This window comes from Phragmites australis, chromosome 15, assembly GCF_958298935.1.
Source record: "Phragmites australis chromosome 15, lpPhrAust1.1, whole genome shotgun sequence".
Classification (NCBI taxonomy): domain Eukaryota; kingdom Viridiplantae; phylum Streptophyta; class Magnoliopsida; order Poales; family Poaceae; genus Phragmites; species Phragmites australis.
The window spans coordinates 29,517,905-29,532,653 of NC_084935.1; the positions used below are offsets into that span (position 1 = coordinate 29,517,905).

At 40.9% G+C, this 14,749-nt stretch overlaps 1 protein-coding gene across 1 annotated transcript; it reads left to right on the forward strand.

Moving 5' to 3' along the window:
• Positions 1 to 1,675: 1,675 nt before the first annotated feature.
• Positions 1,676 to 14,543, forward strand: LOC133892296 (mitogen-activated protein kinase kinase kinase 5-like). The gene is made up of 11 exons (XM_062332979.1): positions 1,676 to 2,370; positions 3,202 to 3,852; positions 3,933 to 4,020; positions 4,408 to 4,470; positions 4,547 to 4,710; positions 4,796 to 4,871; positions 11,935 to 11,994; positions 12,507 to 12,626; positions 13,330 to 13,539; positions 13,650 to 13,723; positions 13,820 to 14,543. Exons 1-11 carry the CDS (start codon positions 1,676 to 1,678, stop codon positions 14,031 to 14,033), a joined length of 2,415 nt encoding a protein of 804 aa, XP_062188963.1. The 3' UTR covers positions 14,034 to 14,543.
• Positions 14,544 to 14,749: the final 206 nt, after the last annotated feature.

Consider the following 14,749-nt stretch of genomic DNA (forward strand, 5'->3'; position numbering starts at 1 on the left):
AAACTGCTCAAAACACCAATAGATCTAGATACTAAAAACTAGATTATAAATTACAAATACTACTAACGAACGGGGTGGGTCACCCTCCTCCTCTGACGCCCGATGGCCGACGAAAGTGAGGGGGCTGGCCGAATCGGTGGCGAGGAGCTTGTTCCGCTGGAGTCTCCTTTTGGTAGCGTCTGACCGAAACGAAAGGAAGTATCATTTCATTTGAGAGGAAACTGCAGAGATGGATCAGTTAATTGTGCCCAACGCCATGGCCCATCGGGCCTCGAAAAGCAGAGTTTCAGAGTTTGAGCCCAGGTGTCAACGCAGGCCCAGTGGCATCCTGCTAAAGTTTCATGTAAAGAAGAGTAAGCCCATTTAACTGATCCATTTTAAAAAGGTGTGCCTGCAAGTTTAAAAAATGATTTCCAGAAACTAGCAGAGTGGTAGTTTAAAACATAGAAGCACCTTTTTTTTTTAAGAAAATGAAACTTGTTCCATCTTCTACCTCATGTGATCCAAACATATACTTTTACTAGTTTTTTCCCGTGCTTTGCACACGGCGGGAAACGTGGCGGGATGCGGGACGCTGCACGAGTGGGAGGGCATAGGAGCGCACGTGGAGGCATGGGACGCGGGCCCACGCCGGAGACACAAGCGCGTGGGACGGAGGGACGGTAGACCACGCATGATGATAAGGAATTAACAAATATTTTAAGTAGAAGAGATTAATCTATGAGTTAGTAGTTTTACTACTAGTAGTTCAAACGTAATGTAACACCAATTTAGATTTCTGAAGCCTGATTTTTTGTTGGTAGTTGATTAATTTTAACAAACTCGAGGCATCATGGATGTTCATACACGAGAAGTTGTTGTCTCAATTTAAAATCTTAGTTCCTAACGCTGTTCGCAAGTCGCAACAGTATGGGATATAAATTTAAACAAGGGTAGGAGAAATCATTGATGGTTTCATAAGCTAATGTTCTGTGAAATCTTGACATTCGAGACTATGGAATCTAAATATCTAACATGCGAAGATATGTTGCTATGGAGCATCGACATTGGCCAATGCAGTAGTTATTAAACCAGTGTAGTTCAAGTGAAATGCATTCTTGGGTGAGGGACTGGGAGATCTCCGAGGAGGCTTGGCTCGTTTCACTTAAAGAGAAGGGCGGAAAAGGCAGATGCAGAGGAACGGGGCTCATCTATTTCTCTTCTTCTTCTTTCTATTCTTTTTTCTTCTTACTCTCCATCATTAATGATAAAAAATTATTATGAGAGTTTTCATTGGCTACAAAGCAATAGGGGGTTGAAGCCCCTGGATCCACCGTGAGACCATCAAGAAAAGCTGATGGTTTCTTGGTCAAGATCATGGGATCTATAATGAACAGAACCGTCCACTCGTGTGTTTACCTACCCTTTTTTGTAAGTTTAAATTTTTTTTCTGAATTTTTTTTTAACTCTATATATAGTTGTGAAAGCTTTGAAAATTGTAATTTTATATGAAGTACTTTTAACGACAAATCTAGTGTTATATAATGTCTGGTCTTGACAGTTTGAAAATCAACAACGAAATTCTGGAGTAATTGTTAAAATGTTTGACCAGAAATTAAGAGAAAATGGACGGTGGGAGTAGACGGGTTTGACTGGTTGGACTTTCTTCTAATATAAGATTTTCTTGCTCCCTGAAATGTCAACCCAGATTAACGGAACCCGCGAAACCAACGACCACCTCACAAAACGACAAAAAAGAAAGAAAAGGCACCCCAAATGGAGGAGGTCGTCGCCGTCGTCGTCGTCGTCGTCGCCGTCCTCGCTGCTCCTCTCCGCGTCGAATGTCATTAACCCTACGCATACGGCTAGGGTTTCCTCCCCCTCCTCCTCGCCCTCCGTGACGATGCCGTCGTGGTGGAAGCGCTCCAAGTCCGCCTTCCACCGCTCCGTCGTCGCCCCATCCTCTACCCCGGCGTCCCCCGCGCGGGCGTCCACCTCGCGCGCCCAGCCCGGACGCGGGGGCCGAGTAGAGTATCGGGACCTCCTCGCGCCGCCGCGGCTCACGCGGCAGCGGAAGCTGCGCCACGTCGACGACATCGATGTCGGGCTCGGCGACCTCGGCCTCGACGTCGCGTCGTCCTCGCCCCCGCCGCACAAGGGCCGCGTCTCCGCGTCCGAGGCTGTGGGGCCCCCGAGGTCCACCCCGATCTCGAGGTCCGCGAGCTCCAGGGAGGCCGTAGCCCCGCCGCCGAGGTCGGCGTCGTCGCCCGTGCTGCACCCGCTGCCGCTGCCGTCGCCCAGACCGGCGGACTTGGAGACGCAGGAGCCGCCCGGGGTCGCCGACGGGTGGGGCGAGAAAACGACGCCGGCACCGTCCTTGCACGCTCCGAGGTGACGTGATTGCCTCAAAACTCCTATTTTGCCTAACTTGTTCTGAATTAAATCTCTCGTGAATCTCTGATTGAATGTGAAATGGACATGATTCGACCGCTTAGAAATTGTATAAGGTAGCTTTGACTGTTATCAGATAAATTTAGCCCGTTCGTGACGATGTTTGGGGATGCAGACGTGTAGGAAGTGCAACATTTTGTAGTGAATTTGCCATCTGGACATTGGACTACGGCAATATACTAGCATAGCTCCTGCGTGATTTAGCACACACACACTATATCAACCAGGTTAGGATCGTTCTGGTGAATCATACATTCAAAGGGAATTGGAATGCATTTTCAAATTGTATGGGAATTGTGAGATGGATGAATGATTGAGGTAACATGCCAGATTGTGTATACCGGAAGGTAAGAAAAGGAAGGGTGACAAATCAATTACTATTTATTAAGGCAAAATTCGTGTTTTTAGTTATTTGAGTTACTAGTCGGCTAAAGTGCATCTGAGATGGTATTATTGCTCTCGAAAAATCGGCTTAGCTCAGTTGCACACAAGGAACCCTTGTGGATCAGGGAGTATGGTGATGTAATAAAAATTTGTTGGTGGTTAGATTAGACTACGGTAACTAGCAAAACAGTTGTGTCGCCTTATATCCTTTTGCTGACAGGTCCTTTTCCTTTTCTTGTATAATCTGTGCAATTCTTTGTATAGATTGTTGGAACACATAGATTCTATCTTTTTGAAGATGCTGCATACGTCCTTAAAGTGCAGCTATAGCTAAACTTGCATTCTCTTTAAGTTATTTCGTGATCCTTGCAAGTCCTGTTCTTACAGGGTGACAAGCCAGATCGTGCAAAAGTTTCCTGAACATAATGAATTGTACCCAAATGGAACAAAGCGGGCTACCTCTGGTCACCACAGGAATGCATTTCGTGAAAAGTTTCAGGATAAGAGTTCAGCTGAAACAATGAACTTTCGGTTGAACATTCCTGCTAAAAGTGCTCCAAGCAGTGCCTTTTCAAGTCCTCAATGCAGTCCTCGAAGATTGAGCAATGCTGATTTCTCATCTACCGTGCCATCTACTCAAGGTCCCCACGCATGGTCGGCTCCATCTATCCGCTCTATGGATTTTATGGGAGCTTCATCCCCTCGAACTTCACCTGAAAAATATATAGGGGGTCCAGAGCGATCTCCTTGCTATAGTGCATTGAGAAGTCCTATTCTTATGCCAAGAAATACCAGTGCCCCTCCATCACCTATGCACTCTAAATTATTCCCAGAAAACCATATTTCACGCACTGAAGGGAATGGGAGTATCAATTTTCACCCATTGCCACTCCCTCCTGGTGCTCTAAGCCCAATGCAAACAACATTTAGTAACCAGCCTGCTCCAAAAGTTGAAATGCCCTCAGTGGCAGGTCAGTGGCAAAAAGGAAAACTTCTTGGTAGTGGTACATTTGGTTGTGTATACGAAGCTACCAATAGGTATGACAGTACATTTGGTTATCACTGTGACCGGGCACTTCATGTTAAACTGACTGTTATTTTAATCCTTTTACTTGTAGGCACACTGGAGCTCTGTGTGCAATGAAAGAGGTCAACATAATTCCCGATGATGCTAAATCTGCTGAGTCCTTGAAGCAATTAGAGCAGGTTATTACATTTGACAGTGTATCCTAAAGAAAACACATGCTGGTCATTTGCAAAAATAAGGAATATTTATATTTTGTTATCTATGCTTTTTGTTTCTCTATTTGAGTAATTTTCTATGTTATTATTCCTGTTGAATGTTTTTATGCCAATAAATAGATTAAATAGCTGCTTGTGTTCATCGACTCTTTTAACTATTACTACTACATAAATCAGTAGCATGTCATATCCAGAGCACTCCAGTTATACCATCTCTATGAGTATGTCATGTTAATTCTCATAGTAAGTTGTAACAATCGGTTATTACAGGCCTTTTCTCATCTGTTATTCTTGATGACCCATATGCAAGTTTTACAGTTGCCTTTGTTGACTTACTTTCATATGTTTCAGGAAATAAAGTTCCTAAGCCAATTCAAGCATAAAAACATAGTGCAGTATTATGGCAGTGACATTGTAAGTTCACCATTGTAATCTGGGTTAAGTAATTCTGCTTGTTAATTCGTATTGTAACCTATGAGGGATCTTGCAGATTGAAGATCGCTTCTACATTTACCTGGAATACATCCATCCAGGTTCAATTAATAAGTATGTTAAACAGCATTACGGAGCAATGACAGAATCAGTTGTCCGCAACTTCACACGTCATATTCTTAGGGGTCTAGCATTTTTGCATGGCCAAAAGATTATGCATAGGTGTGCCTTTCAGTTCACTTTTTGCATATACTTTTGCAATTAATTTCACTTTATTCATGTAATGTAAATGAATCTGCACTTGCAGGGATATCAAAGGAGCAAACCTGCTTGTTGATGTTCATGGTGTAGTCAAATTGGCTGATTTTGGAATGGCCAAGCATGTGAGTATAGCATCATATGGAGTTTGCTTTTTTTTTGGTATGGCACTGTACTGTGTCTATCCATTTTAAGGGTACATTTGCCACAAATTTTTGGAATGGCTGAACACCATCTGAAGCAATCATGTAGTATTTTTCTGATCTTGACTACAGTAGGGCAGAAAACCCCACCTGAACATTCTATTTTAAAACAGAAATATAAAGACTGTTTCAGGGAGAATTTAGGAAATAGCAAATAGAGAGGGGTGGTTATTAGACAAAATTGGACAGCATTCATTAGAGTTTATTGCATTGCCATGTATATTAGTATCTTGCCTAGATTAGCCCTCTAATTGAGGCTCCTATAAAACTTCCTAATCTTGGGCCTTGACTAACTATATATGACATGCCATCCTGGCCTAATAGTTGTGTGGTGATTGCACCAAATCCCTTCCTTCTACAGAGGTGATACAGTGAAGCCAGACTATCATTATTAGAGTGGGGAAGTTGTTCGATTGCCATAGTACTAAGTGCTATTGTTGTTGGAATATAAGACACTTTTATGTTTAATTTAATCCATAAATAATTCATGAGCAGAAACTGATAAACTGATATGATCATATTATCAGAGCATAATCTAGATATGTGTACAAAAGCACATCAAATGACTAGATCTACTATACTCGAAATTAGAAATCGCAGAAAATAAAATACGAGTAACATGATTTTTACGTACTCGTCCTGCGCTGTGGAGGTTGCTGAAGATGCTAGTTGCACCGTGTTGATGGCACGATCGATCCTGCTGACGATGCGTCGAAATTGTTGACGATGACAGCAGCAGCGTCCAAGCGACCAGGAAGACGAGCCGTGGTGAAGAATTTGAGCAGTCGTGCGGAGCGCTTCCTAAAAACCTTATTTGCCCTCTCCCAGTGCAAGATCTCAAGAGCGAGTGTTTTGGAGACCTGCTCTCCCGGTTGCCGGTGCACGCCGACTCCAGGATGGAGTAGACTACAACGGCAGCACAACAGAAAGAGAAAAAGGCAAAAACCACAACTTTTATATAGAGTCACATAATGAGAGCGTTCCCAATTTTAAAGCTACTCTCAATTAGCAGTTTATGTTTTCGTGTACCCAAAGAGGTGGGGGGTCTTGCATATATATAGGGGGAAACCCCCCACCTCCACCTCCATTAGTAATATGGTACTAATAGAGAGCGGGTCTCAACATGGATCACCTCTCCACAATATGGGCCTTTGAGATTTATTAAGAATTATTACATGGACCGGTTCCAATAATTCTAAAAATCCCCCATCAGATCTCAAAGTCCCATTGAGAGTTACCAGTTTCCCACTGTTATTTGATATACCAGTGTTTCAGTGGAGACTGTTAAGTTGAACATCCACTTAGAACATCAAACTACACTCATTCACAACTTGAACAATGGATTATGCCTTGAATTGCAAGTTTTGTGCAAACAAGTTTCACTTAAAACCATAACTGATACTTGGCTGCCAGTAGACTACCCCGCGGGTGGAGCATATAAGTCATACTCCATGGTCTCTTCATGAGTTTACTAGAGATCACCCAAATCTCATAGACTGCGACCAACAGTCAGACTCATATAGGTGTGTTCCTTCAAGAATGCCCTGTAGATCAGCATCTTTGCTACTTAAAGCCAACAAAACACATTAAGGCATTAGCCAACCTGCCTTACAGATCTCTGAGAGTATTGCATCTTTACTCGAGTGGGTCAAACAACAAAGGTACTCTCCTCCAGTTAGAACAATAGCTTGTTCTTCCCAGATCCTAATTCACGGGATCTCTGATTACATAGGTTGGGTTACCACTATGGTATAACTCAAATAGGTCTCATACCCATCTCCTTCGATGCATTATCTATCACATTCCGTGATAGTTCCTTTGTAAAGGGACCTGTCAGGTTCTTAGCTGTTTGGACATAATCCAAAGTTATCACTCCAGAGTTTCTCAATTTCCTGATAGACTTCAATCATCTCTTTACGTGCCTTGAGGACTTGTCATTATCTTTAGAACTGTTTACTTTGATAATAATCGTCTGATTATCACAGTTTATAAGGATAGCCGGTACCGGTTTCTCAACCACAGGTAAGTCCATTAACAACTCACACAGTCATTCTACCTCAACAGTGGATGTGTCTAATGCAGTGAGTTCTGCTTCCATAGTTGGCCTCGTCAAAATGGTCTATTTGCAAGATCTCTATGACACAGCAGCACCACCTAGAGTGAATACATATCCATTTGTGACGTAAATCTTATCAGCATCAGATATCCAGTTTGAATCACTATAACCCTCTAGTACCGATAGGTACCCGGAATAGTAAAGACCATAACTCATAGTACCAAGCAAATAGCGCATAACTCGTTCAAGCGCACACCAATGTTCATCACCCGGGTTAGAAGTAAAGCGACTCAATTTACTCACAGCAAATGAGATGTCAGGCCTTGTAGTACCAGTTAGGTACATGAGTGATCAAATAATCTGAGAGTATCTCAGTTGGTCCCTATCACTTTTCTTATTCTTTCGAAATATCACACTAGGATCATAAGGTGTTGGAGAAGTCTTGTTATCCTGGTAACCAAAGCGGCTCAAAACATTCTCAAAATAATAAGATTGTGTAAGAGTAATCTCATTCTCTCCTTTGATTAACTTGATGTTTAAGATTACATCAACTTTACCTAGATCTTTCATATCAAAATTTTGAGATAAGAAAGACTTGATCTCATTAACCACGTCAAGGTTTGTTCCAAATATCAGTATGTCATCAACATACAAGCACAATATAACTCTCTCACCCCCACTATGGTGATAGTACACACATTTATCTGCCTCATTGATCGAAAATCTGCAGATATTAAAGTTCTGTCGAACTTCTTATGCCATTGTTTAGGAGCTTGTTTAAGACCATACAAGAACTTCAACAACTTACACACCATACCTTCTTGACCTTTTACTACAAACCCATCGGCATGCTCCATATAAATTTTCTCGTCCAACTCTCCATTAAGGAAAGCTGTCTTAACGTCCATCTGATGAAAGATGAGACCATGTGAGGTAGCCAAGGAAAGTAGCACTCGGATAGTAGTCAATCTCGCAACAGGTGAATAAGTGTCAAAAAAGTCTTCACCTTTCTTTTGAGTATAACCCTTGACCACAAACCGAGACTTATACTTTTCAATAGTACCGTCGGGCCTAAGCTTCTTTTCGAACACTCACTTGCAACCCACATGTTTGCATCCATAAGGTTTTGTGACCTCCCAAGTTTCGTTTGCGAGGATGGATTCCATTTCGCTCCGTACAGCCTCCTTCCAATAGTCTGCATCTGGAGATACAAACACTTCTGAGATAGACTTGAGAGTGTCATCCACAAGGTACACAGTGAAATCATCACCAAAAGATTTTGCAATCCTTTGTCTCTTACTCCTCCTAGGAGCTTCACTGTCATACTCCTCAGGATCTTGCTCATGTATTTGTTCAATAATCTCAAGAGGTGAAGGAGGTTCAGAGATTATCTCAGAAGATAGTCTAGACATGCTATGTAAATCTTTCATAGGAAATATGAGCTCAAAAAATATTGCATCACGAGACTCCATCATTGTATCTACATGCACGTCAGGTACCTCAGATTTAACCACTAAAAACCTATAAGCAATGCTCCGATGAGCATATCCCAGAAAGACACAATCCACTGTTTTAGATCCGAGTTTACGCTTTTTAGTTATTGGTACATTGACTTTCGCCAAGCATCCCCAAGTGCGCAAATAAGAAAGTGATGGTTTTCTCCTTTCCTATTCTTCATATGAGGTTTTCTCCTTATCCTTGAGAGAAACTCTATTCAGGACATGACATGAAATCAACAGGACCTCCCCCACCATGCCTTAGATAATGCTGCAGTGTCTAACATGGTATTAACCAAGTTAGTCAATGTGCAATTCTTCCTTTTAGCAACCCCGTTTGATTGGAGTGAATAGGGAGGTGTTATCTCATGAATAATCTCATATTTCCCACAGAATAAATCAAAATCAATAGAGAAATACTCTCCACCACAATCCGACCTAATTCTTTTGATCTTTCTCTCTAGTTGATTCTCAACTTCTGTCTTATAGATTTTAAAGTGATCTAGAGCCTCATCTTTCGTTTTCAATAAATAAATATAGCAATATCTAATCGTATCATCAATCAAAGTCATGAAATATCTTTTTCCACCATTCATCAACACACCATTCATTTCACACAAATCTGAATATATGAGTTCTATAGGTACCAAATTTCTCTTCTCGGCGGCCCTGTGAGACTTACGAGGTTGTTTTGATTACACACAACTATAACACTTAGAACCTTTGACCATGGAAAAATTTGGAATTAAACTCATGCTGAAAAGTCGAGTCATAGAACCAAAATTCAAATGACATAACCGCGAATGCCAAACACTAGCATCATTATTAGCATTGCCACAAATATGATTCACAGACTTCTTACTGAAATCAGAAAGGGAAAAATGGAACAGGCCTCCGCGCTCATAACCTTTACCAATATATTGGTCATGCTTTGACACTACTACTTTATTGGACTCTAACACCACCTTAAATCCGTCTCTACAAAGAAGGAAGCCGCTAACTAGATTTTTGTTTATTGTAGGGACATGCTGCACGATCTTTCCCAAAGTAAACTTCAGATCTACCGTGCCAATACTACGAACAAAATTATGTGACCCATTCCCCATTAGGACGGAAGAATCATAGACAACCTGATAAGATGAGAACATTGAGATATCAGCACACACATGAATATTGGTTCATGTATCAATCCACCAATTAGTAGACTGAAATACTGAAAACACTAAGGGTAATTTTTCATACACTGCAGCTCTGTTTCCAGCTTCGCCAATCGTCACCATATTAGTAATCTTTGAGTTCTGCTTTTGTGGAGCCTTTCTTCCCTTGCGGTCTGGACAATCCTTGGCGAAATGTCCCATCTCACCACACACAAAGCAAGACAGTTTTGTTGTGTTCATCTTCTTTTTCTTGAAGGTGGTAGTTTTGTTTGGCTTATTAGCTTTCCTTTTGTTCTGGTTGTGAAAGGGCTTTTGCACCATATTGGCGTTAGTCTGTCCCTTGCCTCCTTTTAGACTCACATCCTTAGCCCGAGCTTTCTCCTCAACATCAAGAGATACGATTAAACTCTCAACAGTAATTTCTTGTCTCCTGTGCTTTAGAACAGTGGCAAAGTATTTCTACGAAGGTGGTAACTTGCCAACGATGCCTCCAGCCACAAACTTGTCGGGTACATTGATCTTGAGAAGTTTGAGTTCCTTCACGATGCACTGAACCTCATGAGCCAGCTCGACTACAGAGTGATTTTCAACCATCTTGTAGTCATGATACTGCTTTATAATATACAGTTCACTTCATGCATCTGATGCACCGAATTTAGTATTCAGTGTATCCGACAGCTCCTTCGCGCTTTGTATGTGCATATACACATCACAAAGACGGTCACCAAGAACGCTAAGAATGCATCCTACAAAGAGTCTATTGGCATTCGTGAACGTCTTTTCCTGCTCAGCAGTAATGGTTTCTTCCGGCTTGCCCTTAGTCACCCAGTAGACATTCATAGCCGTCAGCCACAGAGTGACCTTAACTTGCCATCTTTTGAAGTGCACACCAGAAAACTTATATGGCCTCAGTGCATCGATAAAACCAGCCATTGATAAATCTAAGTGCCTACAATAAGCTTTTTGGATTGTTGGAATATAAGATACTTTTATGTTTAATTTAATCCATAAATAATTCATGAGCAGAAACTGATAAACTGATATGATCCATAAATAAAGAGCATAATCTAGACATGTGTACGAAAGCACAACAAATGACTAGATCTACTATACTCAAATTAGAAATCGCAGGAAATAAAATACGAGTAACATGATTTTTACATACTCGTCCTGCGCTGTGGAGGTTGCTGAAGATGCTAGTTGCACCGTGTTGATGGCACGATCGATCCTGCTGACGACGTGCCAAAATTGTTGACGATGACAGTGGACAGCGCCTAAGCGACCAGGAAGACGAACCGTGGTGAAGAACTTGAGCAGTCGCGCGGAACGCTTCTCAAAAACCTTATTCGTCCTCTCCCAGTGCAAGATCTCAAGAGCGAGGGATTCAAAGACATGCTCTCCTGGTTGCCGGTGCACGCCGACGTCGGGATGGAGTAGACTACAATGGCAGCACAACAGAAAGAGAAAGAGACAAAAACCGTAACTCTTATATAGACTCATATAATGAGAGCGTTCCTAATTTTAGGGTTACTCTCAATTAGCAGTCTATGTTTTCGTATACCCAAAGAGGTAGGGGGTCCTTGTATATATATAGGGGGAAAACCCCCTACCTCCACCTCCATTAGCAATATAGTACTAATAGAGAGCGGGTCTCAACATGGATCACCTCTCCACAATATGGGCCTTTGAGATTTATTAAAAATTATTACATAAACCGGTTCCAATAATTCTAACAATCCCCTATCAAATCTCAAAATCTCATAGAGAATTATCAGTTTTCCGCTGTTATTTGATAAAACAGTGTTTCAGTGGAGACTGTTAAGTTGAACATCCACCTAGAACATCAAGCTACACTCATTCACAACTTGAACAATGGACTATGTCTTGAATTGCAAGTTTTGTGCAAACAAGTTTCACTTAAAACCATAACTGATACTTTGCTGCTAGTAGATTACCCCGCGGGTGGAGCATATAAGTCATACTCCATGATCTCTTCATGAGTTTACTAGAGATCACCTAAATCTCATAGACTGCGACTAATAGTCAAATTCATATATGTGTGTTTTTTCAAGAATGTCCTGTAGGTCAGCATGTTTGCTACTTAAAGCCCCAATAATTCTAACAATTGTGTTATCCACATGAACTTAATTAGGAAAAGGGGTACTCCAACCCACGATACTAGCATGCTTTGCTGGTGAAATGCTTAAAAACAATTGAAAACAGTTTGCATATATCCTATCTTCTATGTACTATTGACATTATTTCTCTTTTATCAGTTAGGTACTGCAGCCCCTAATCTTTCATTGAAGGGAACACCATACTGGATGGCTCCAGAGGTATGCCTAGATATTCCTTGTTTCGCTGCCAACTTCAATGTTATCAAGTTCAAAGTTTTCAATATATAAGGTGTAAGGTGTAAGGTGTAAAAAAGGCTCTAGATCTGTATGAAGTTGTATATATGATGCATTCTTCTTTGAACTTGCATTGTTTTCTACATAGGTGGTCAATTAAAGTGAGAGGTTGCTGCTTCTTCTCAAGTGATGTATTTACTGAAACTGCAAAGTAAATTATCCAAAGAATATGCCAATTACCTCAACAGCACTTCATTTCACTAATTTTTTATGAGGAAGATTTTTTTTTACGAAGCTTCATTTCACTATTCACGACTGCAAAGACCGTTTTTTAGATGAAAATAACTTTAGGTCCTTAGTGGAAGTCAAATTGTCTTGTTACAAACGAGCCTATTACAGTAGTGTGTTCCATGTGTGAATTTCATATTAAAGGTAGTTAACATGCTTGTTGCTATAAAAATGTTTTGTTGAAATTTAGTTTGTTTCTTCTTCTGCAGATGGTTCAGGCTACACTGATGAAAGATGTAGGCTATGATCTTGCTGTTGATATATGGAGTCTTGGTTGCACCATCATAGAGATGTTTGATGGAAAGCCTCCTTGGAGTGATCTTGAAGGGGTATGAAGCATTCATCTTTACAGTAAAATTCTAGCATGCTTGTCATACGCAGGCTGCAGCGGTATGGATACCATTCACATGAACAGAACCTCAAGATGTTGTAGCACGCACATTGACCACACCAACAGTTGGATGGCCGCATCTTAGAGATAAGATTAGTTAGATTATGGCGTTGGGATAAGATTAGTTGTTCAACGAGCAGATCATTTATTTAAATAGAAGGGGCCAAATTATTTCCATTAAGCAAGAAGAAAAAACTAAGTCTTTCTTTATAAAAGTCAATCATCCCATATTTCTCCTAAGGCTCTCTCCTTCAGCCATGCCATCCCGGCACTTTTTCCTGCACAATACTGCAGTATTTACCCCATAATGATCTATGAATCCTCAGCCAACCAAAATTGATGGTCTGGAAGCAAAATTTGTCTTACGTACATGCACGTCATGCTTATAGCTCTATACATGTTTACAAAATAGATGTAGCCATATGATTGCTCAAAGGATTCGTGAAACTATCATGTCAGTGAACACCTGGCATTCTTTGACAAAAGGGTTCAGTGTTAGACAAATTTTGAGTATTGAAATTTGAAGTTTTCATTCTCATACTGTCCTTGCATGCTTTCATTTGTCATTGGTACTCTTGGACTCTACATCACAAAATTTTGTTCTAAAGCACTGTTTGATAATACCTTTTTATGTACTACAGCCAGCTGCAATGTTTAAGGTTTTACATAAAGACCCACCAATCCCTGAAAATTTATCCCATGAGGGCAAAGATTTTCTGCGATGCTGTTTCAAGAGGAATCCAGGAGAGAGGCCAACAGCAAATGAGTTGTTGGACCATCCATTTATCCGCAATTCAAATCATTACAACAAACATGGTTCGATACATTCATTTGCAGGAATTAAAGTCAATGTAAGTGAATCTTTTCTTACGTCCCTTGTCAACTCCCCACAGCCAAAAAAAAAAGGTTGTGAAAAAGATCCTGAGATTGATGTTCATATGATGTCATTGTTATTCGACAGGAAAATGGACACAGTTCAAGAGACAAACCTTCCTCAAAGAGTGATCCATGCTCGAAAGGAAGAAATACCACTGGGTGAGTAGATTCATTTCATTTGCAAGTGTGCTGAAAAGATCTGTTAGATTTTTATTTGCTAGATATTGACATACATTGAATTCTTTTTATTGCCAGTGAACCAAGCAATTCTAGGCCTTCTGAAGCATCAACTCTTCTATTGACCCCACTAACAATCCAGGCAGTTACTCCTAATTTTTCCCCTCGGCCTTTAGGTTTAGCCCCCAATTATGGTTCAACAGCAAATTTTGGAAACACCATATATTTTCCATCGGCAAACCCTCAGCCTAGTCCATTGCCAAGGCCTAACGGCAAGGAGGTTCTGTTCTAAACATTTGCAGTGCTGCATGCCATGTCAAGTGCCATTTCTATCAGTCGCGGCTTGCATTGCAGGATATTGTGCAGCTTGGACATCGTGCTTTATATGGATCAGCTCCGCGCCTGTGCATAATGTGGTTGTCAAGGACACTGTAACCCGGAAGAGCTGGGATAAGTCATGTGATGGAAGGCATCCAAGTTTGTAACTACGGTGTTCACCTGCAGGATGCAACCCTCATCTTAACTTCTAACCATTTTGAGCCATGGTAAAACTATGTGAATCTGCAAACTTACCGGGTTCTTATAAAAGAGCAGCAACAAGAAGGCTATCATCCTGTCAAGACTCGCAGTTTGGTGGCAACTGAATTCTGCTGAATTGAGCTGGATCCATGAAAGCATATATCTACATTGTCCCCAGAAATTGTTGATGTTTTTTTTTTGTGCGTAACGTAGAATTAGGACAAGCTGTAGATAAAACTGAAAGTTCCCATCTTTTTCAACCAATAGGAATTAGTTGTAGTTCTATGTTGTTGTCGCTGCTCCCATGTAATCGTATTTTCACTGTTTTTTAGGAAAATACAGTAGGGGTCTAGGAGAATCCCCTACTGTGATATATATACTATCTCCGTTTTTTAATACTTGTCTCTTTTATCAAACACGCATTTAAAGATAATATTAATTTTAAATAGGAAATGACAAAATTGCTTTTAGGAACTAACCTAAATATTC

What these genes read in the sequence shown, in the direction of transcription:
- LOC133892296 (XM_062332979.1), top strand. Translation starts at nt 1,676, where the DNA reads ATGTCAACCCAGATTAACGGAACCCGCGAAACCAACGACCACCTCACA. An exon ending in TTGCAGGAATTAAAGTCAAT is followed by an intron (nt 13,540 to 13,649) that starts GTAAGTGAATCT and finishes GTTATTCGACAG; the next exon opens with GAAAATGGACACAGTTCAAG. An exon ending in AAAGGAAGAAATACCACTGG is followed by an intron (nt 13,724 to 13,819) that starts GTGAGTAGATTC and finishes TTTTATTGCCAG; the next exon opens with TGAACCAAGCAATTCTAGGC.